Source organism: Balaenoptera musculus, chromosome 6 (assembly GCF_009873245.2).
Source record: "Balaenoptera musculus isolate JJ_BM4_2016_0621 chromosome 6, mBalMus1.pri.v3, whole genome shotgun sequence".
Lineage (NCBI taxonomy): Eukaryota > Metazoa > Chordata > Mammalia > Artiodactyla > Balaenopteridae > Balaenoptera > Balaenoptera musculus.
The window spans coordinates 6,608,211-6,631,190 of record NC_045790.1 but is presented as its reverse complement, the minus strand read 5'-3'; the positions used below and the strand labels follow the sequence as shown (position 1 = coordinate 6,631,190).

At 36.1% G+C, this 22,980-nt stretch overlaps 1 protein-coding gene across 4 annotated transcripts; it reads right to left on the bottom strand.

Annotated features, from left to right (window-relative positions):
• Positions 1–1,105: 1,105 nt before the first annotated feature.
• On the bottom strand, positions 1,106–22,919 carry CEP44 (centrosomal protein 44). 4 transcript variants are annotated; one of them, XM_036855748.1, is made up of 13 exons: positions 22,535–22,847; positions 21,220–21,328; positions 20,253–20,300; positions 15,386–15,524; positions 12,649–12,796; positions 11,300–11,446; positions 10,797–10,919; positions 8,652–8,813; positions 7,465–7,671; positions 6,902–6,977; positions 4,360–4,484; positions 4,068–4,105; positions 1,106–3,286 (listed from the first exon to the last, which is right to left on the bottom strand). In XM_036855748.1, the coding sequence occupies exons 4-13, from the start codon at positions 15,472–15,474 to the stop codon at positions 3,244–3,246; spliced, it is 1,158 nt and encodes a 385-aa protein (XP_036711643.1). In that variant the 5' UTR covers positions 15,475–15,524; positions 20,253–20,300; positions 21,220–21,328; positions 22,535–22,847; the 3' UTR covers positions 1,106–3,243. The 4 variants fall into 4 exon arrangements, with proteins under 4 accessions (XP_036711643.1, XP_036711642.1, XP_036711645.1 ...); XM_036855747.1 differs by lacking the exon at positions 15,386–15,524; XM_036855750.1 differs by lacking the exons at positions 4,360–4,484; positions 15,386–15,524 and having other exon boundaries at positions 22,535–22,914.
• Positions 22,920–22,980: the final 61 nt, after the last annotated feature.

Here is a 22,980-nt window from a genome sequence, read left to right as displayed (position 1 = left end):
GTGGTTGAGAATCTGCCTGCCAATGCAGGGGACACGGGTTCGAGCCCTGGTCTGGGAAGATCCCACATGCCGCGGAGCAACTAGGCCCGTGAGCCACAATTACTGAGCCTGTGCGTCTGCCACAACAAGAGAGGCCGCGATAGTGAGAGGCCCGCGCACAGCGATGAAGAGTGGCCCTCACTTGCCACAACTAGAGAAAGCCCTCGCACAGAAACGAAGACCCAACACAGCAAAAATAAATAAATAAATAAATAAATAAATAAATAAATAAATAAATAAATAAAAAGAGAGGCCAATCCACAGAGACAATCAAGACACATGTCTTTCAGGATTTCAACACCAAACGAATTGAAGAGCTCTGCCCCATGATTTAATAAGTTGATTACACTCCAAGTACATAGCAATTTAAGTGAACTGAAGGATTATATCTACAAATTAGGACTTACTAGGTGCCAGTCAGTGTTCCAAAATATTCAGCCTCCTTATCACTCTAATCCCCGCCTTTCAACCTTCCTGGGTAACTAAAATTATGATTCTCTCCTTTTTCTTAACACCCATCTATAATGTATAACTCAAATAACTTACACATTTGGGATACTTATTGAATAAGTGCTCTGGTTCTTAATTTTAAAATGCTGAGTTGAATACTTTGCATTAAAAAATTTTTTTAATCGAATAATTTCTATTAGTGATTTAGTGGACTTCAGAGAAAAATAAGACATACATACTATACAGTACCCATTCCTACATGTATTAGAAATAAATAAAAACCACGATAAAATGAGTATGGATTTAAAAAAATCCCCTCCCACCCCAATACATCTGCACATTCTCAGTGTCGCTACTGCTTTCTTCACTCTTTGAGTGAGTAGTATAAACAACCTGACATTTTCACTAGGTGAACCTTGGGATTATTAAAAAGTAAAAATTAAATATATAATGTTATTGGAGCTCAAAAAGTGTTGTAGCTTGTAAAACTGACAGGGTTCTTTTGCTCTTTAATGCTTCCCCAAGTGCCTGTCAATGATGTAAAGCTATGAGGAATGAGTAGCGTGAAACGCAGCTCCAAAGGCTTGAAGTTTTATTTTTTAGGGAATGTATTACATGTTAAAACATTACATTACAAAGCGTTAAAGTAAAACAAACAAACAAATATAGAACTACTTTTTCCAACTTAATAGTCCTTGGCTTTGCCTAGAATTTTCATACAGTTGACTTTACTTCTTCTTACTTCACCTTACGCATTCTTAGTGTTTCTATTTGACCTCTGTGCAGTTGTATTCACAGCGCACAGTACAAGTAGGGCCGCACCAGCTGCTGACGCCTTTGTGGGCAGTATAATACATTACCTTTCATCCCACTTATGGGAGAATTAAGGGGATGGAGTTAGTGAAAATTCCAGTTAACTACGGGTTTAATTATGTAGCTCCAAATCTCTCCAGGACCCCCCTCCCTTACTTTCTCAAGACCTTCAAGTTAATCAAAAGGGGCTGGTCTGTGGTTACCAACTACTAATTACCTAAGAGGGATAATTTTTTCTACTATTTCTAAGAGAGTTAGAATAATAAATAATTGCTCTCTCTTCAACAACTTCAGTGAAGTCAAATTTGCTTTCTTTTTCCCCAAAGATTATGTTGTCAAAGTAGTACAGTGAGATTCTTTGTAAGTATAAATGTCTGGTGGTGTTATGTGTTGATGTCATTAGTTCCTGTTTAAGTTGTTAGATAAAAGTATGAAAAAAATTTGGATTCCAAATTTCCACTAGATAATATAAGACATCTTTTACTGTATTTTCAATAGAAACTTATACTTGGCACACTTAATGTATATCAGGAAATTTAAAATGTTTAAAATCATCTAATTGGTATATATGTACACTAACATAAAGGAAAAAGGAGAGGGAGGGGAAAAAGAGACCGTGAGAAAAGAAGATGATCTTTTCTTCTCTCTTGTACAAAAAAGAAAATTTCAAAACCACTTCTTTTTAAAATTGGAATTGAGTTTTTCAAAAGGGAAAATATGATCCTATGTTTTACGGGAAATCACATCTTAATAAAAGGTAAAATACTGGCATGTAAACCACAAGGTGGTGCTACAACTCCATGCTGATGCTGAAGTTTTAGAAGTTTAATTGACAAAGTAGTTTCTTTTGTAATCTCTTGATTTATAATTTTTTACAATTGGAAAAATAAAGCTAATTGGATTCATTAATTCTAGAAATGTTTACTGAAACTACTAAATTCAAAGCTGTATGCTAACTTCAAAAGTTCATAATTTTAAAGTATGACGACTACACATGTACCTGTAGTAGAATATTAAAAATGCCTTCTTAAAAGTTATCTCTACTTAGAATTTTAACTTACTATTAATGTTTCATAATTGACAAATATCAAATTACATTTATATAAACATAGGAATAAATAAAAGAATTTATCTAGTATTTTAAAATGAATTTCATTTTTCTCTTAATGTAACTTCCTCTAAGACTTCTTTCTCTCTCTAGAAAGACATATAACTTCCCATCATTTAAAAAAACAAGAAACAAAAAAACCCTCACGGTGTATCTTGTAACACAGGAATGGCCACCATCTGGGTCTGAGCTGCTGCTCTTCAAATGTGTTACGGAGTAGAGCACTAAAATACTCGGCCCATTTTCACCACTGTCCAGCCTGCTTTCAAATACAAAAGGAGAACCACGCCCTAACTTCCTCAACGTTAACTGCAAACGTGTTGCTGCCTTTTGACTGAGCGTGAAATAGCTGTATTTTCGCTGTATTTCAGTCTCAATGAGCATATTTAACTTTTCACTGCAAGATATTCGTCAGTACAGATGGCAAGATGGTATGTACGAGAGCCTCCTGGGGACAATATGCAAGTCCCAGGTGGAGTGTTTCCAACCGGATGTAAACCACGGTCCTCAAGCCTGTACTTTAAAAAACTACTTAGTACGCTGCCAAAAAATGTCAACACAAAAATACAGTGCTGGAATGACTTCACGCTGCAAAAGAAATGTACTGGCACCTAAGTTTTCCTAAGAACAGGAAAAGAGTAAAGCGGTACAATCACAGCACAAAAATATTTACGTATTTATTCAACACTGAATGAAAAAGCTAATATACCAAATGGAATTCAAACTCTAATAAAAATATTACAGTATACTAAAATTGCAGAGAGAACTCTTTAAGATATACAACATGTACAGGAGCCAAAATCCTAGAGAAGTTCATGCAGAAAATTCTATAATTAGTGATTTGGACATTTCAGTAACTCTGCAGTTTCTTCAAACCTGGAATATAATACGTAAATAATATATTAAGTAAATAACAAATTCATAGTGACGCATAGGAATTAGGTTGCTGCAGTTATGCTTTTGAGCCTTAAATAAATTTCACTGCTTATTTATAGGTAGTTACTGTTAATAAGTATACTATGGCCAGAAGGGGAGGAAAAACAACTAGAGTCAATTATGCGTCTTTAATTCTTGAAGCATAAGTTATTTCAGCACATCTCAAATTTCCAAAAAAAAAAAAATTATAGTCTTTTAAAGTAGCAGGCTGCATGATAATCTTACACAATTTCATTTCACATTTTCTTTCAACTGTTCTTTAAAAAAATCATGTAATTTCATATTTGTACTAGATAAAAGTATCATATTTAGTACTACCATACCAACAATTTTCTGAAAAGGACTAGCAATACTTTCACAATACTTAAAATGTCTCCAAACCATCCATCTACATACACAATTTAATATTTTGATAAAGTAGTTATCAAAAATAGATAACTTCTTGATTAACTATCAACCAAAAATATCACTGCACTCTTTAATCTGCAATTAATTCCATTAACAATGTTTTACATCACTTGCTGGAAACAAAAACAGTGACTCGTCTCACAAACACATAACTGGAGGTGGATTTATTATCCACTGGAGTCCTGAAGGAAATTCCACACCTGATTGAGAGGCCTTCAAGGTTTGAAACACACATGCACGTTCTTTATATATTGTAATCCAACACGATTCCCTATAGAGAAATGAACTTCTGGTGCCCCTTTCTGTTACTTACATTTTTTTCATCCTTTCCATTTTCTGGATTGTTGTTTCCTTTAATTTAAAAAGCAACAAATTTAGGCCATTTCTCAAAGTAAACCATAATCAAAGAAGGACCGTGAACATATAAAACACAGTCTAAAACATTGCATTAAGTACCGTTTATTTATCACAAAGAATTTTTATGAGATTAAGATTTACAGCTTCACTATTTTTCTTGCCCGTGGCTTCTACAACTAAATCTAATGCTTGCTCGTTCTCCTGACCTTACAAAGGAAATCACCTAAGTAGTTGTCAGTTCTTCTTACCTCCGAAATCTCTCTCAAACCACAGTAATTAACAGTTGAGGCTCTGGGAGTTGAATCGGATGATACCATACTATAACCAGAGGACAAAGGAATATTTGCTTGCCTTTCCTCTTTGCTTTTTCTATCTGTGGAGAAATTAATTTTTAGGTTACCATTTCCTTTCATACTAGAGTCAAATATCTAAAATTGTATGTATAGAGGGAAGAAATGTAAACATCTCAATATAAAATGCCTATGGTCTAGATGAGTTTTTAATGTTCTTTTAGGATAATGACCTGCATATGGAGATCTGGATGTTAAAAACTGGTCAATAAAAATCACAAAAAGTAATATTATCTTTATCATGATAGCAATCAATTGAATATGCAGGTTAATGTATTTTTACATAAGCTACTGATCCGTGTATATTCTTTTCTTAAAATGGTGGCAACTATTAGTAAAACTGACTATATGTACTTCCTAAAAATCAGGAAACATTCTACCCTGAGTTGATATGTATGGAAAAAAATTGCTTAAAATTCAGGTTCACAGATTTATTACTCTAAAGAACTGAACAACTTTCCATTTCCAGTATCCTGATGTTATTCAACAAAATGATGGCAAGCCTTTCCTACCATCGAATTGAATACAGAACATCACAGAGAAGACAAGTTCCTGTCCAAACAATCCCAAAAACCCTATGTTTTTAGTCCACAGTACATTTGGCTGCAAAAACAAGGCCAAAAAAAAAAAAAAAATCAGGTACCCATTTAAACTGGTTTACGTAGTTTAACTGTAAGCTTACACAGACAACCTCAGTCAGGGAACAAAGTGTTAGCACATGAGGACTCTGGTCTCTCATGGAGCCACAGTCTCTCCTGTCTCCTTCTCTTGCCTGTTTGGTCCATTCCTCTACTTACTAATGGGCATGAACTTCACCAAAAGCATTCCCAACTTAACATGATCCTCAGATCAGACTGGTGAACTGTTGCTCTCAACATCAAAAGGAATTCAAACCCTCTGCTTCCAGGTAGCATGGAGAGGTAAGGTGTAATGTGTCAGGCTTTATAAATTTGACTCAACTGATCAGGGTCAGATTATACATTTTTTGAGACTAGGTATTCAACTCATTCATAATCTATAATCCATTTCAGACAGTGGTCTATCTGCTCATCACTCTTAAGTCCTAGCATAGGACTAATGTGTTAAAAGTATGTTCTGTAACCTGTTATTTAAAAAGTACTAAGCCCAAACAGGTGAAATCGAACTTGGAAAAGGCAGTGTTTTGCAAATAGCAGGCTTCAGTATTCTTTCAATGCATAAAAACTTGATTTCTACCATATACAGATACATACTGGTGACAGAAGCACAGACATTATGCTAGACAGACCATAAGATAAAGTTCTTGCTCTCAAGGATCTTAGAGTTGAGCTTTGAAATTTGTTGAGTAATGAATGAAGGATAAATGGAAAAAAGTCAACTTTTACCAAATCTGATTTGTAGTCTATAATAAATCTACTGCCAGAGCAGCATCTCAAATAATTATATTTAATAACCTAATTATTGAACTTGTTTTCTGTGCAATGAAACTGGCACGTGCACTGAATATGTAGTGTTGAAGAGAAAACGTCAAAGCTAATTTGCCTCTTTTCAAACATGTCCCATCATTCAACAGCTGTGTGGCCTTTGGCAGTTATTTAATCTCTCTTCCTCATCTGTAAAATATGGATAATAATAGCACTTATCTTGCTTTGAGAAGTAAATGTTTTACTATCGCAGTTGGAACAGTGCAGGCCCGTAGTTACCACTACAATGTGTTGTTGTTAAATTGTTATACACATAGTAGCTGAAAGATTTAATGAGGTTAAACACCCACAGATTTTAAAATTTAGCTTCATTATGAATTCTCAACTGGACAAAATATCTCTTCTGCAAATATGATTTAATTACAAACACGACAAAATTTAGACCTTTGCCTTTTCGAAAAGTATAAGAATCAAAAAAATTAAAGCTTTAACTGAAAAGCAGCTCAGAAATCTTATCCCTGCTGCTCCGTCACAATGAAAATATCAGTAGCCTAGTGAGGTTAAGTGACACAGAGAAGATTTGTCTTAATTTTAGGTCCTTCTCATTTTATTACCATCAGTGAACTGTTGAAATGCAAGAGGTTTGTAACACTTTACAGGTTACTGACAAATGTGTTTTTTTTCTCTTACATATATTATTTACATATGCAAAAGTTACTACTTAAGTCTAAATTAGAAACTTTGGAGGTCCATTTATTATTCTAAAGCACTTTGCAATTAAAAGAGTAAAACATCTCTAAAAGTTTGCAATTTTGTACACTGGAATTTATTCAACTACTACATGTAAGACATGTAAGTTGGCTTTTCTAGCAATCCTTGACTTATAGTCTGTAAGTTTGATATTTTCTTTGTTTTTAGGAGCTTTGCAATTTCTAAAAAAATAAGGTTTGAGGATAATTAAAATGACCAAATACTATAAAACCGTTTTTGTGAAAACTCCTTACCGTATCACCAATTCCAGTACGCCAAGAACTTACCCGGACTGAGACTATCCATGTCGCTACTAGAAGCACAGTCTTCACTCATCTCATTAAACTCTATATATTCATCATTCTGGAATGATACAGTTTAGTATTTAGAATAAAATAAAAAGATATGTTCTCATTTTATGCTCTTACTGCTAAGCATAAAATATATAGATGACATAATAAATACTTACTTTTGATTATTTTATTCACAAGCAAAACATAAATATCCCTACATATAAAAAATGATCTTTTAAATGTGGAAGGAGAGAGAAAACTTGAATCTACTAACTTTCTAGGAAGGAGAGACAGACTAGGACCAGAAATGACGTAACTGTCTCTAAAAGCTCAGCTTACAAGTCTGTCAGACTATCTTATTTGATGAAGAGAAAAGCAATAGTCACAACAACCATCACCAAACAGGGTGTTCCTAAACAGGACTTCATCCCAACTGAGCACTTCCCATTACCTAAGTATTCTCTTATTTAACATTCCAAATAAGAGAATAATAATGAACAAAGGAATTACTTTATTGTATCTTGAGATATTCTATAAATGTAAAGGAAAGAAAATACCTTTTTAGATAAAAGCATTTCTGTTTCAAGAAGAGTGACACGACTTAGAAGATCAGCCCAGGTTTTTTCATTCACCATCACTTTCCCTTTCATTTTTTCTTCCAAAGATTCTAATCTACTTTCTATGCAAGTCAGTTTCTTCAGCTTTTCTTGGCATTCAGCAAGCACAGTCTGTAGTGCAATAATCTCAGGATTGACTTCTGTATCCTAGAATGATTAGAAAGATTAAAAATATTACGCAGATTAAAATTCCCATAATTCAGTGTATTCCCATTTCCACGTGTTGTTTCAATAGTTACAACAGGCAGGACAGCATGAGAGTTAAGAGTGCTACTTCTGGAGCAGGCACCTTGGACACTTAAACTAGCTCATGCAAGATGCCTGATGCCTCAATTTCCTTAAATAAAAAAAAAAAAAGATGACAAGAGTGCCAACTTCATTTGGGTCTTGTAAGATTAAGTGGATTAATTTGCATAAAGCTCTTAGAACAGTATCAGTTTGTACAATAAAACTGTAAGTAACTAGCTTCTTATAACTAGATCTAGCAGAAAGCTAAGAGGAAATGACCGAGAAATGAGATTGTTCCGTTTGCTATAAACAGGAAGTAAGCCTAATGGTCATCTGGTAGTTTTTAAATGCCAACTGTATACCAACATGTATAGAAGTCACAAGACATAGAAGACGGACAGAAAAAGAAGTTTTAACAGAAGCAGTAGAGACGAGACACTATAATGGGGTCTGTGGCAACAAAGTAATAGCAATGATATCCCGAGAGAGAGAGAGAGCAAAGGACAGCAAGGGCCCCAAAAGGAAAATGAAAAGGTGGTAATGCACCATTTTTTTCCATTCATCAATATGGGGAAGAGGTGATAAAGAACCTTCACTAAACAAAGTAGTATATCTCTATCTCTCACCAGACTGCCAATTCCTCGAAGCCAAGTCCTATGTCTTATTCATCTTTGCATTACCCATGACATCTCTCCTAGTACCCTAAACATAAGCAGCAAATAATACCTTTTGAATTATATTCAGTAAGACTTATTGATTCTTAAGTAATGGTAACAAAGGTAACATGTCATGATCAATAATTTAAAAGGCTAGAAATGTTCCAAAGATTAGATCTGAAATAATCGTGTATATCAAAGCAAGAAATATTGGCATCTGTTAAAGAAGTCCCAGATTCTTACTTGCTGCTCACACTTAATTTCAGTAACCTGTAATTCAGGAATCTTTATTTCAGCAGCCTTTAAGTCACAAATATCAAATGCTTCATTAACATCTGTTACTGTATCTTCAGGAATGTTAGCACCATCTTCATTGTACAGATGCCGGATCACCACAGCTTTCTTCTGCACAGAGAAAAACATGTCAGAGATGCTTCCGTGTTCTCCACCATTATTTTAAACATACACGTAGTAATTTTTCAAAAGAAACATCCTATCTTCCATTTAAGATTTACAGAAGTTTAAATTACCACATATGCATATACCAAATATTACAAACTTATTATTTTAGGTGTGATGATACAATTGTGGTCATGATTTTTAAAAAGCATTCTTATATTTTACAAAAATATTGAAATATTTATTCAATGATGTCTGAGACTTGTTTCAAATGGTTTCAGGTTTGGGAGAAAAGATGTTGGGAAAAGTGGTTACAATTAAGATGAAACAAGATTAGCAAAGAGTTGACAAATTGCTGAATCACAGAATGGATACTTTTGTACAGGTTTGAAATGTTCCATAAGAAGAAGTTATTTTTAAAAAGTTAACACACTATTCACAGGTAGATAATCAAGAACTGGCTTTATGAGTAGGACTCATTACAATTTTTTTTTTTTCTGTTAAACAAACCACAAAACATAAGACTGTCAATAACAATTCAAACTAAGGGAAAGTCCTGAGAGTAAAGGCACCAGGTCAAACCGCATTTACGTAGGACTCTTCTGCCTGCTTCCTTTTCTATGGGCAATCTGCGTATGAACATGAACTCAGCACATGTGACAAAGAAGTCACAACTACCACCCCAGAGAAGGCACTGGGGAGGAGACAACTTGCTTCAGTATTGACTCAGTTTTTCATGTAAACAAAGGAATGCACTTACTACTCCAACTTTTCTCAACTGGAATACTTTTAATAACTATTCAGATTTCTGAGAATTAAGAATTTGATGTAATTTACAAAATTTTGATGGATAACAAAGGAAACATTATTTTACGAAAATTAAAAAGTCTAATGTCTTCAAATTTTGTATCTTCCTTTGTTAGGACAATTTAGATCACCCCTCAGTCCCCATACTGAAATAGAAGATTGAAAAATGCATTCAGTTCTATCAACTCATACTTAGTAAGTCCTTACAATGGACCTAATCCTGTGCTAAGCACAAGGAATATAAAAAAAATCAGTATAAGAAAATCCCTGTTTAGATCAATTCTAGTTGGGAAAGGATACAAGACACTTACATTCCTTTTCATATTGCCCTCATCACCTGGAGCAAAACCAGCATATTTTTTTTTAAAGTTACTGACATAAGAGCTTTTTTCTTACAGTTAAATGTCACTACTTTTTATAATGGCATAAAGTATAAATATCTTCACAGATTCTGTTTATATAACTCATATTTTGAATTGGGGAAAAATAATTCCCTAGATTTTACTTCAGCCAAAAAATACTCACATTCCTTTATCTAATGACACATCAGTTATTCATCTGGTAGTCTATCCTTCAATCTCAAAGGGCTTGCCCAAGGTGGAAGACAGCTGAAAGTATATTTACCATTATAAAATAATATTTTGGCTTCATTTTCCCTTGGAGATGGAAAAACTATCCCTAAAGACATTGGACTCATTCAGCCACAGGTGCTTGAAGCAGACAAGAGCAGGGAAGATATCTACCACCAAAGAGAAAATATTCAAAACACTACCCCAAAACCCGATTATAGATTTAAGGAACTATCAATCATTGGATAATTCACGGTCCTGGTATAGAAATATGAATGTATGTAAATCATGACCTATCACTGTAAGTAAAGGGAGGGTCTTTAGGAAGACTAGATACGTAATTCAGTGCAAATGTTCATGACCGCAAGAGGCAGAATTAAAGATTAGAAATATAAAGAGAAAGCCTGTTCAATTGTACGTTTCTACTCTCTTCTCATAACTTTAGGAATGTTCCCAGATAATATATGATATGCACTGTTAAAGATCCTTACACTCTAATGTCTAAGCAGAATGTTTTACCAGATGCTAGTCAGAAAAGTGAACCTTCTACGTTGGATTGGCTAGGTAGGTAACTCTTAACACTACATGACACATTCTCTTTGTATTTTCCCACCTTTCCTGAAGTCATAAACCTGCCAGTGACGTCAATGCCCACAGGTTCAGCTGATGTCTTCTCAGCGCTTGAACAAGGTTCTGACTTAGCAGAACTGATTTTTTTCCTTTGTTGTGATGGAGTCTAAAAAAAAGGTATTAAGATGTCATAAATTGTGTGGGAAAGCATGATGTATATATTAAATTCCTCTATCACTTAAATTTTCATATGAAATGTGACTGCCAAATAATGCCGAGTCTAATGAGACGACACGTCTTTTGAAAATTACAAAGTGATGAAAATGTATTATGTTTGAACCATTAGTTTAGGACTAGTAGCTCCAAGTCACAAGTGTGCAAATACAAGTCACTAGTATTTAAAGCAAACATCAGGCATTGTAAGGTTACCCAAACCTGTGAATAGCGCAGTAATTGCACTATGCATTCATTTGCTGACTAGGGTATTGACTTTATACATTAAAATATAGCAGCTTAGCCTCAGTTAAAATCTATTAATAAAATTACCTTCTCAAGACCACTCAACTCCTTGTGCTTTTTCATCACACAATTCAAAATATCACATATAATTTGGATTTTCCATTCTGCAAATCCACACTGGAGAAACTGCTTTTTCGTCAAGATTGGTTTATAATTAAATTGATTACGAAGAAGCTGTAAAGAGGAAACAGATCAATGTAATAATTGGGAGCAATTTCTTTCAAAAATCCAAAATTATAAACGACCACCTGGTCAGGGATGTACTGCCATTTTTGAGAGGAGAGAGGAGAGGATTAAGCCCTTATATACCGGGCACTAAAGAACCTGTAGGGGTGCTGTGAGTCCTGACCAGGTAGGAGAACAGGTAGGAGACAGTTAGCTAGGGATGTACCAGAGTGTAGATAGCTGTCCAGAGAGACGGAAAAAGATATAAAAAGTTCAGATAGCCTCACAGGTACTAAAAAAAAAAAAAAAAAAAAAAACAACTCCTTAGCTCGCTGAACAAGATTACTATAGCAGATATCAGAAAACCACAGTTCTATTTGTTTATAGAAATCATGACTTGATTTTTAGACAAGCTGGTACGCTACTGAGTTTCGATTTCTCATGTATAAAATGAGAGATACAGATTAAACCAGTAATTTTCAAAACCTACTCTGTGGACCCTGGGATTTCCTAGAAGTGTCTCTCAGGCTTCCATGGAAGCTTTCTGAAGTGAGAGACAAAGAAAGGGAAGATTAAACACAGACTATATTTAAAGGCTACCATTTCATCAAACTCTACCTAAAAAAGACAAAAATCAAGATTTGATTTGATAAATGGACTTTACTATTTTTTTAAAAAGGTTAAGAAAACCACAGTACATGAGCAAAAATTAATGATACAAAGTAGGGTTCTGAAAAATCAAACATGAGATTAAGTTCAGGATACATATAGTACAAGTGCAGGTACTAGAGTAGATAATAAGACATGGTTTCAGACCTCAAGGAACACAAGTTGTTCCAACATAAGTTGTAGTTCCTTCTTATAAACAATTAAATTAACTCACAGTTTTCTGAACCACAAACGTTACTCACTAAAACCACATTTCTCTCTAACTTCTGCCAGTATACCAAATTTTACTAAAATTTGATATAAAAAAGGCAAATGATAACCAATGACAATTACCAGTCCTCATATTTATTAGAGTATGAAACATACAGCAAACTTGAATTGCATCTTGATTGTAACAGGGACTGCATTTACATGAGATAAATGCATCTGAAAATACTCTGTCAACTATGTATGTGGCATATATTTGAGTTATAATAACATTAACCTTAAGAAAACCATTCAGTGACTTCTAAAAGAATTATTGTTTCATAAATTCAAAATACCTTGTAGACGGTATCTATGAAGCGTAAGTCATTCTTTGCTATGAGCTCTACATTGGAGTCCACCAGAAGTTCTGCTACATAAGGTGAATATGAGGTAAGGGAATAGCTGATGATGGGCAGAGAGGCTGCTGTGTCTCCCTTTACCAAACTGTCAGGAAAAACAGAAAAAGATTTTTAATAAGCTTAATTCCACAAAGTTGGATAATCAGGGAAATAAAAGAAATGCTGTCAAAAACTCATAATTTAACACAATAGCCATAATAATTAGGTGATGCACAAGACCCTTTAGATTCCATCCCCTACTCTAAACCAGTGTAGGCAAATTAACTATGAAACAAAAACTCTTTAGTACCAACAGTCTATTTACCACAGTATTCACTGATTTTCCAAAGCTTAGCCTTACTCGATCTTGTCCATTTTCTCCTACTAATAAAGCAAATGTACGGCCTTACAGTACACAAGTAGGCTTTATGGTTTTGCAAACACTTCTCACATTACCTCACTTGCTCTTTATCACAAAGGCAAAGGGAAAATATTAGGAATTCTAAGCTACAGATGAGGAAAACAGGGCTGGAAAAGGTATCAACTGTGACTAAGCTGACCAGTTTACTATCTTCCCCTGACATCAGGCCCATTTGGAATCTACCTTATTAGCTTACGCTAATTCCTCCAGCCTAGAAAGGTATCTTACTCTTCTGTTATCTGTCATTCATTCTTTATGAATCATCAGTCAAATCTCAAGCCTCCCATGAAGCCATCTTTCTGATCCACAAGGATCTCTCTCAGAACGACTCCCCAGGTGTTCAGTATCTGACACCTGATGCTCTGCCTTGTACTGTTGTCTAATTGTCTCCACACACAGATCTTGTTTCTCAAGGAGAAGCGCCTTCACTGATTCTCTCACAAGGCACAGAAAGTATTTGTTCAACTGATGCGATAATGTACTTACTTAAAACATTTGTTTTCCACAAAATTCAAACATATACATAAATCTCCCCATCGCTGCCCAATTTTTTTCAATAAGGCAGGGAACAAATATGATAAGATTATATTTTGTTTTTTGCAGGACAAACATAAATTGTTTCTCTTTTATGTTTATGGGTAAAATTATAATTTACCCAATGAGAAAACTGCTCTAGCAACCTTGTCTCTCTGTAAGACAGTTCAAAACAGGAAATGAAAAAGTACTTTTTTAGAGCAAAATGTGTCCATTTTATCCACATTATGAATAGAAAACAGCCAGGTCTGTATTTAATACCTCTTATGTTAAACAATCTCAAAAATCTTGGTTACCTAGTTTCTAAGGACTTAGACCAGAAACAGTAAGAGAAACAGATATTATAAATTGACAGGCCAACACGAAAAACAGCAGATGTCAGGAAAAAATTTTAAAATGGCAAAAAGTATAAAGAATCAAAATACGCGGAGGGTGTATTTGTATGTGTACGTGTGCGTGTCGGATCGGGGAGAGCAATCTGAAGCAGCAGCAAGTAGCACTGCCCGTCTCAATAAACCCTGCAGACATTACTATCTTATAAGGTAATGTAAACTTGTTCTTAATGATACTCTTGGGTCAATAAGAAAATCAAATGTTTGAATGCTGTATTCAGAAGACAGGAGAATCATCAGTATATTTTAGAATTATTCCTATGCAAAATGTCTTTTAAAACGTTAATACTTAAAGTGGGAAGAAGAAAACTTGGCTACTCAAACTGATTCAGCCGCTGCCTGTCTGGATAGTAGAGATTTCCCTGTTTTGAGGAACCAATACATGACTGGTACACACTGTGGGAGCAGACTAGGGAATGCCTTCTGCTTCTCACATATGATGCTCGTAATAACAGTCATCAGAGCTAAACTTTCCCTAGTCTCCTCACTATCCATTCACTCGCAGCCTTCTCTTGGTTAGCTTTCCCTAGTTGACAAGACTATCTAGGATTCTACTGGGTTAAACCAACCCAGTTTCACTCACTACTTGAACATATGCCTAATCTGGACTTGTCCCTCGACACAGTCATTGAATAAATGTCTAATTAGCTTCTAAGATGTGCCAGGCAGTTCTAGATGTGGGCAGTTCTAGCCGCAGTGAACTAAACAAAAGCCCCAGATGTCAGGCTGCATTCTAGTGGGGGGAACATTTAACCAGTCAGCCATCCCAGGGAGGAAGAAAAAGAGGTATTAAACGATAAGAGGATGATGGGAGTACCGTATTAGGTTGGCAGAATTAGAGAAGAAATGTACCTTGCGACATTCTACAAAGGCGAATAAGTCACACTTGGAAAGTGGAAACTAAAGCGAAAGGTTTATGTGAGATAGCTTAATAACAATCTTCAAGCATGGTATAAATTGTCATAAGAAATCTATTAACTAGAATCTTCCAAATCAAAAAGGAATACCACCCAACTAAATGTGTGAGGGTGGTAAATTACAGAACTAATGAAATCCATTACACTTCCATGAGATTAAACGTTGTACAGAGGCCACACCTGATTCTAACAATATTGTGCTTCTACTTCTAAAAGTTGTTTTAAATCTCTTGAGTTGGAATTTTTCATTAATTCCTACTTAGAAACAAACTCCTTCCTAACTGCTTTCTAAAATACCTTAGTCATTTCAAGGAAAAAATTTAAAGGACCCAGATAAAATCTGGATTTTTATTTAGATACTCCCCTCATGTCAAGCATTACCTCACATCATTACTGAAAACAATACAAAGAAGTTTGATATTGTAGCTCACCCTATACAATCCACCTCTCTAGGATAATTTAGTGAGCGAAGCACTTGTTCTAGGTTCCGTAAGCTTCTTTTTAAGTCACCTGTTGCCATTATTTAACATTCGATTCAGCTCCAGCTTTGGAAATTATCTAATTTTTCACCTAAAAAAAAAAAAAATCCATGAAACACTGTTCAACTCTTTGTATTTTTGAAGCTTCTCTAATCTCTTTTGTTCAATCTCATACACACTTACCATATTTATCTTAGTTATTTCTCCCCTAATTTATCTTCCCTACTGGTCTAGTACTGTCTTGTATCGTCCATATATTCCTGAATGTCAGGTGCACTTTTCCCCTCAATATTTTTTCATTAAAAAAATAAGTTTGCCTTATGTTCATCTTCTAACAATGTGTCTGATATTATATGACACTCTCCCAAACACTTAATGGTACAACAAAGTACAATTCGGGAAGACATATCACCCTAAAATAATCTCCATCAATGGCTATTTTGGATGCTTATAAAGGGTACATAATAAAAATCAGTAAGAAATGGAGACAAAGAAATTTAGCACAGATTTGGTCAGTATTCCCAGGGTTCCGAACTTACATAGTTGTAAATCAGATCGTTTGCTTAAAAAATAAAAATAGATAAGTTAAAAAAAATTCAGAATTCAGCTGGTTAAATATGGCAGCTGGTTAAATGCATGTTACCTTCATTCCCTTTTCTAAACACCACTAAAATGAAAGTAAATGATTAGAAACCATGTATACTCATCAGGGTAAAGAAAACTAGAGGGGATTCCACATGACAAAGGATGTGTCTACAAAATTTTGGAAGATGGAAAACAGATGGATGAGTGATAACCAACCTAGCAGAGCAAAGGTAGGTCAATCCCATCCTCCTATTTAGGAGGAAGCCAACAACAGCAACAGCTTCAGAAATGAGGGGACCTGATACTTCTGAAGGGCTGAAGGGTAAGGCCAGGGCCTTGAAAGAAGAATGATTATTTGAAAGTCTGTATAAGAAGCTGCTGAACCCTGGATTTTCACTTTCCCTCTGCTTCCCCTCCCACCCCCCACCCCCAGACACATATAACTTGCTCAGCTAGGCAACTACCTCTGATTCCCCAGGTTTAGCATGAGTTTTTAGAAAATGTCACCACAACCCATAAAAAATTTGAGTTGGAATTCATTAAGATTAAACTTCTGTTCTACAAAATACACTGTTAAGAAAATGAAAAGACAGGCTGCAGACAGTATATTTATAAAACACATACTGGATAAAAGACTTGTTTCCAAAGTATACAAAGAATTCTTAAATGTTAAGAGTAAGAAAACAAACAACCCAATTTAAAAATGGGCAAAATATCTGAAAATCTCATTAAAGGAGATACACAGATGGCAAATAAGCATATAAGATGCTCAACATCAAATGTCTTTAAGTAATTACAAATTTAAAAAATGATACCACTGCATATCTATTACAATGGTTAGAATCCAAAAAACTGACAGTACCAAATGCTTATGAGCATACGGAGCAACAGGAACTCTCATTTTTGGTGGGTGGGAACGCGAATCGCATAGCCATTTTGGAAGACAGTTTGGCAGACTCTTACAAAGCTAAACACCATACAATCAGCAATCGTGCTTATAGCTATTTACCCAAGTGATTTGAAAATTTAATGTACATACAAGATACTGCACGCAAATGTTTACAGCAGCTCTGTTCCTAATCACCCAAAACTGCAAGCAATCAGGATGTCCTTCAATAGCCAAATGAATTTAAAAAACGAACACATCCATACAACACGACATTATTCAGCAATAAGGAAAGAGCTATAAAGCCACAAAAAGACATGAATGAACCTTAATGCATATTGCTAAGCAAAAGGAACCAGTCTGAAAAGGGTACATATTGTTTGGTTTCCATTTTACGATATTCTGGAAAAGGCAAAACTGTAGAGACAATAAAAACTACAGAGACAATAAAAACTATAGAGATCACGGCTGCAAGGATTCAGAGGTAAGAGGGAGGGTCACATACAGTTAATGTGCAAAGCTACCTCACAGAGGGGGTGGATGGAAAAGCTGCTAAGTAACTTTGGGAATGAGTGGAGCCTGTGAGACTAAAGGCAAAATGAGCTGCACAGAAACACCGTACTCTGGTGTATAAAGTTGTTTCCCATGTACGTATGGGTTAATTCTACATATATGCTGGAATTGAACAATTAAGTAAATGGATGGCTAAATAGTAGAAGCCAGGATTCTCACTGCTGGAGTGGGAATTTACAGACAAGCAAGGGGACGAGACTGGAATGAGCCATGCCTCATGGTTTAGAGTTAGACACGCAAGTATGAACTCATGTTTAGCTTAATATAGATGCAGAATATGTGTAATGCTGGCTCCCTGGAGAAATGGCCAATTCTAGGACTGGGGCAGGAAATATACGAGATGAGCCTGAGGCATTATATAATTCTAGAATGTAAGAAATTACACACAAAATAAACAAACCAATCCCACACGTATGTCATAGGGACACAGGAACCAAATGAAACAGCTTCCAGTGGTCAAAGCTGAAACAATTTGAACAGCAAAAACAAGAAAATCAGGCATTTGATAAAATTCAACATTTAGGATATAATTCTTAGGACATTAGGAACAGAAGGGAACTGCCTGCAGTCATCTACAGGATATCTACAAAAAATTTACTGCAAACATCATATGTAAAGGTGAAGTATTGAAAGCTTTCTTCCTGAGACCGGAAAAAGGCAAGCTTATCCACTCTCACCATTTCTATTCAATACTGTACTAGAGGTCTTAGACAGTACAAAAATACAAGAAAAGAAATAAAAGGAATAAAGACTAAAAAGGAAGAAATAAAAATGTCATTAGTCACAGACAACATAATTGTATTTGAAAAAATCCAAAAGAAATCAAATGAATTTAGCACGGTTGCTGGACAGCAGGCCAATATACAAGTATCAATTGTATTTCTCTGTATTACCCAAATAATTTCTAAATTATGTTTAAATATGTTAAAAAATATGTGTAAATAATTCACTAGCCTCCAATATCATAAACATGTGAATAAATCTAAAACGGATCTGTAAGACCTCAAAACAAAAAAAACAGAAAACTTCATTGAGATAAATTAAAGAAGGCCTAAATAAGAGGTCTACATCCTGAGCAAGGATTTAAAGACTCAGTAAGTCGATTCATAATTCAATGTATTCCCTCCATGCCATGCCTCCCCAAAACTCCCTGCAGTTTTTTAAAGGTGGAAATTGACAAGCTGATTCCAAAATTTGCATAGATATGCAAAAGATAAACAATAAATAACACAATGCTGAAGAAGACCTAAACTGGAAAATTCAACCACTGGATAATGAGACTCATTATAAAGTTAAATTTAGAATTATTGAAAATATCTACAAACAGAACAATGGAATGGAATAACGTACAGAAATAGACCGTGCATACATTGACACTAGACTTATGACAAAGTTGATGCAGAGTAGCCCTGGAAAACGGATGGTCTTTTTCAATAAATGGTACTGTGTCGACTGAATATCCAAATGGGATAAATAAATCTTGACCCCTTGATGTAAAGGGTACCTCACATCCTTCACAATTAATTCCAGGTTTGTTGTTGAAGATCTACATGTAAAATGTAAGACAAATAGGCTTTCTGGAGATCACAGAGTAGAATATCTTTATGATCTTCAGGTAGAAAAAGATTTCTTGTCTTATAACTGATAAAATGAACCACATTAAACTTACTAACTTCTGTTCATCAAAAGATACCCTTAAGAGAGTGGAAAGAAAAGCCACTGAGTGGAAGTTGATACTGTCAATATACATAACCAACAAAAAGATTCATAGCTAAAAGAAAACCCTATAAAGTAATACGAAAAAGAAAGACAACTCAATAGAAAAATGGTAAAGAGATCTGAACAGGAACTTTACAAAAGAGTAAATGTGAAAAGATACGCAACCTCATTAATCATTAGGAAATCACAAAGTAAATCCAAAATGTGAGGTTGCAGAGCATTTGAAACAAACCACAATGCTGTGAAAGGGTAAATTAGTACAATTACTTTGGGAAACTTATTAGTGATATCTACTCACATACTCAGGGCCCATGAAACAGCAATATGATGCCAATGAATACGAATAACAGAATACGTGTGTACATTTATGTGCACCAAAAGACATGAACGGTATTGGGGATTTTAAATTAAATGGTTCATTTTTTTAAATCTCAAAGAAAATGATACCATGGAATTATATTTTTTTTTTTTTTTTTTTGGCAGCAATCTTTTTTTTTTTTTTTTTAATTAATTTATTTATTTATTTATTTTTGGCTGTGTCGGGTCTTCGTTTCTGTGCGAGGGCTTTCTCTAGTTGTGGCAAGCGGGGGCCACTCTTCATCGCGGTGCGCGGGCCTCTCACTATCGCGGCCTCTCTCGTTGCGGAGCACAGGCTCCAGACGCGCAGGCTCAGCAACTGTGGCTCACGGGCCTAATCGCTCCGCGGCATGTGGGATCCTCCCAGACCAGGGCTCGAACCCGTGTCCCCTGCATTGGCAGGCAGAGTCCCAACCACTGCGCCACCAGGGAAGCCCCGGAATTATATTTTTAAATGACTCATTTTATTGCATCGGGTAGGGCTTTCACTAGATTCTCAAAGGAGGTTATTCCCAAGGGAGCTTCCTAAACTAAACAGGTAAATAAATGGTTAAGAACTTTTGCTAGAAAGAGACAAAGGGCGTCTAAACTGTAAGTCAATCAGCCAGTGAGGCAAAGCTCAATAACACACTTAAAAACAGCTAGTATTTGTAACTGTCCACGGACACTTCATAGACGGAGAATAATACATAACAATACCTTGAGTACTGAATCCTCTGGGAATGAAGCTCCTCTAAAATGAAGTCACTGACATTAAAAACAAAACAGAACAACCCATAAATCAGGTGAAGTAGTTAGTACGGTCATTTCCCCCTAGTCAACACCCCAGCAGCTGCCTAGGATACAAATCACCTTCTTACACACCTTCCTTATATCTATACATAACCAGAGGTGGGCTAGCAATTTGCAAAATTCTAAATTTAGTAAGCTTTCTATTTTAAGCCACTGGCCACCCAGCTCTGTACCCTTTCCTCCTCTTAAAGAACATAGAATCTTCCTGTTCCAAGCTTCCTCTCCTTTATCAACACGGTAAAGAACACGTTCTTGAATATACTTTTAAATGCTCACGCGTGGGTTTTAGTCAATATTTTTCAGCCAATCAATTACTTCAACTAAACACATTTTTAGGCAGAGGGAATTTCAAGTAGTGTCAAATGGGAGGGAACTAGAAAAAAGAGGAAGTGATGCTAAAAATCACATTCTACAATATACTGGCCAAGAAGGGTAAACCTTCTTTAACATCTTTTAGGATGACTGGGGGATTTATGTGCATATGGAAGCAGTTAAAGATGACTTCCCGAGACCAGCCTTTGAGACCAGCCTTTATTTTCCTGGGAAAGACTAAGTGGGAACTAATCTGGCTGTTGAATGCAAAAAACATATATTCTTGGGTGTTGCCCACGGCCAATATAGTAGGTGTTAGCTTCTTTTAAGTTCCAGACCCACGTATCGTAACAATTCTTCTAAGGGGACCTTTTCTCCTAAGACATTCTATAACTTTAATATAAATTTTATCTCTTCCCACAGACTTCCTTTAATCCTTTCAGATATATGTTCCATCTTTGTGGTACATGGAATTTTTGTTTTATTTAACACTTTACGGTATCTTTCCATCCTTCCTTTCTCTGAAGTCCTGTAACATATACCAATGTCTCATTATTTCTACCTTTGGTAACGGAATTTCTGACAACAAAGTATGTCCCTGGAACACATCCTCTTCAGTACCAGCAGAATAAATATTTTGAAGAAGAGTAAGATACAAGTACAGCTGGGATCTGTAGGTGAAGGAGATAAGTGATAAACAGGATAGAAAAAATAAAGGGGTTAAAAAATTTTTGAGTATTATAGAAAAAAATTACACCTACTGCTCTACATTTTTATAAAAGGCTTTACTGTTCTATTATAAAACTGAAAAAAACACTAGAAATTAAGACATTAAAAAAAAACAATTTAGGACTTGTGCACATTTTAACATAGTAGTTTCAGACATGAAAAGTAACTTTTTAAGAAATCGCTTAACATTTTTGCTTTATAACCCTTATAAAAAGAAATTAAAAGACAAAAGCATATATCACTCAGCTTGTAGCAGATTCAACCATTAAGATGGTCTCAATATTGCTTCCTAGCTTCCTCCAGAGAGTTCTCTGCTACTAGTTAGGTCTGCCCCACTTAATTTATTACAGGAGACATCGTGGAAATGGTATAAAATAGCATTTTTAAGATTTTTAATCTAGTTGAATCTCACTGCTGTTAGAGGTCATTAAATGATGCCTCCCAATAGAATGCAATTGAACTCAGTGATTTTTGTTCAGAATGAAGCAACTACACCGACTGGCGTAATGATGACGGTCGATGGCTAAGAGTTTGCGACAGCTCATAACGCTAAATATTATCTATCAAAAATAGAGGAGAAAACTGGGGAAAACGGGGAGTAAGGGTCAAGTATATAACTCTGTAGGATTGTTGTGTTTACATATAAAACCGTTAAAAGGTTTGTGGATAATTTTAGAAAAATAGTCTACTACAGCCCTAATTCCGGAATCCAAATTTCAAGATTGATTTTTTTTTTACAGTAAGGGAAAAATCTATAGTCCTGTAGGAAAGTGGAGAAACACTGAAACACTAGGGAAATGTAAAGCAAGGGAAACATCAACTATTCTCAGCTCTTCCTTCTCATCAGCCGGATTGCTCCTCAGCTCAGAGGCTCCAACAGCAGGAATCGGTCCGTCTAGGACTTCCCCACCCTAAGTCACAACCTGATCTGAGAAGATGAGCTCTTCCCACTTCGTCGTTATCAAAAGGATATCCCAGTCGGGTTCATGGGCAAGGCACGTCTAGCGCTCTCCTCCCCTGCACTTGATTTAAAAGGATGAAAAGGCAGCCCTGGTCACTCGCCCCAGCCGGGGCCTCGGTTACGGCAGCGGAGAGAGGCGACCCCGGCCTATCCCGGGGCGCAGCCCCGCCTGCTCCCTCGCGCTCACCTAGCAGCGGCCGAGCAAAGAACGGGCTCCAAAGGCCTCCGGCCCCGCACAAGGGGCAGAGGAGGTGGTAGCATGTGCAATCCGAGAGCCCCGGGAGCCCAGCCTCCAGCAACGACTCCCTGCGGCCCGACGCCGATGCCGGGGCGCGCTTCTCCCGCCGACCGTTTGTATTCGGAGCAGCGGGTGGAAGCCCGCCACGCACCGCGGCAGGACCTTCCAAGCTGCCGGCTCCCCTGCGCTCCTGAATTCCCCGCTGCAGATTCCACAGCACGTTCGTACAGAGCCCTAGGAAGACTGACCCTGCCGAGAGTCTTTTCTACGTCCAGTCCGATTCCAAGGTACAGATTCGAAGTCTGCCCGGTTCTGAGGCTCAGAGGGGCTCCGACTGCGAAGTGAGAGACCGGGACTCTGTAGCGAATCGTAGATCAAGGGGATTAAAAATACTT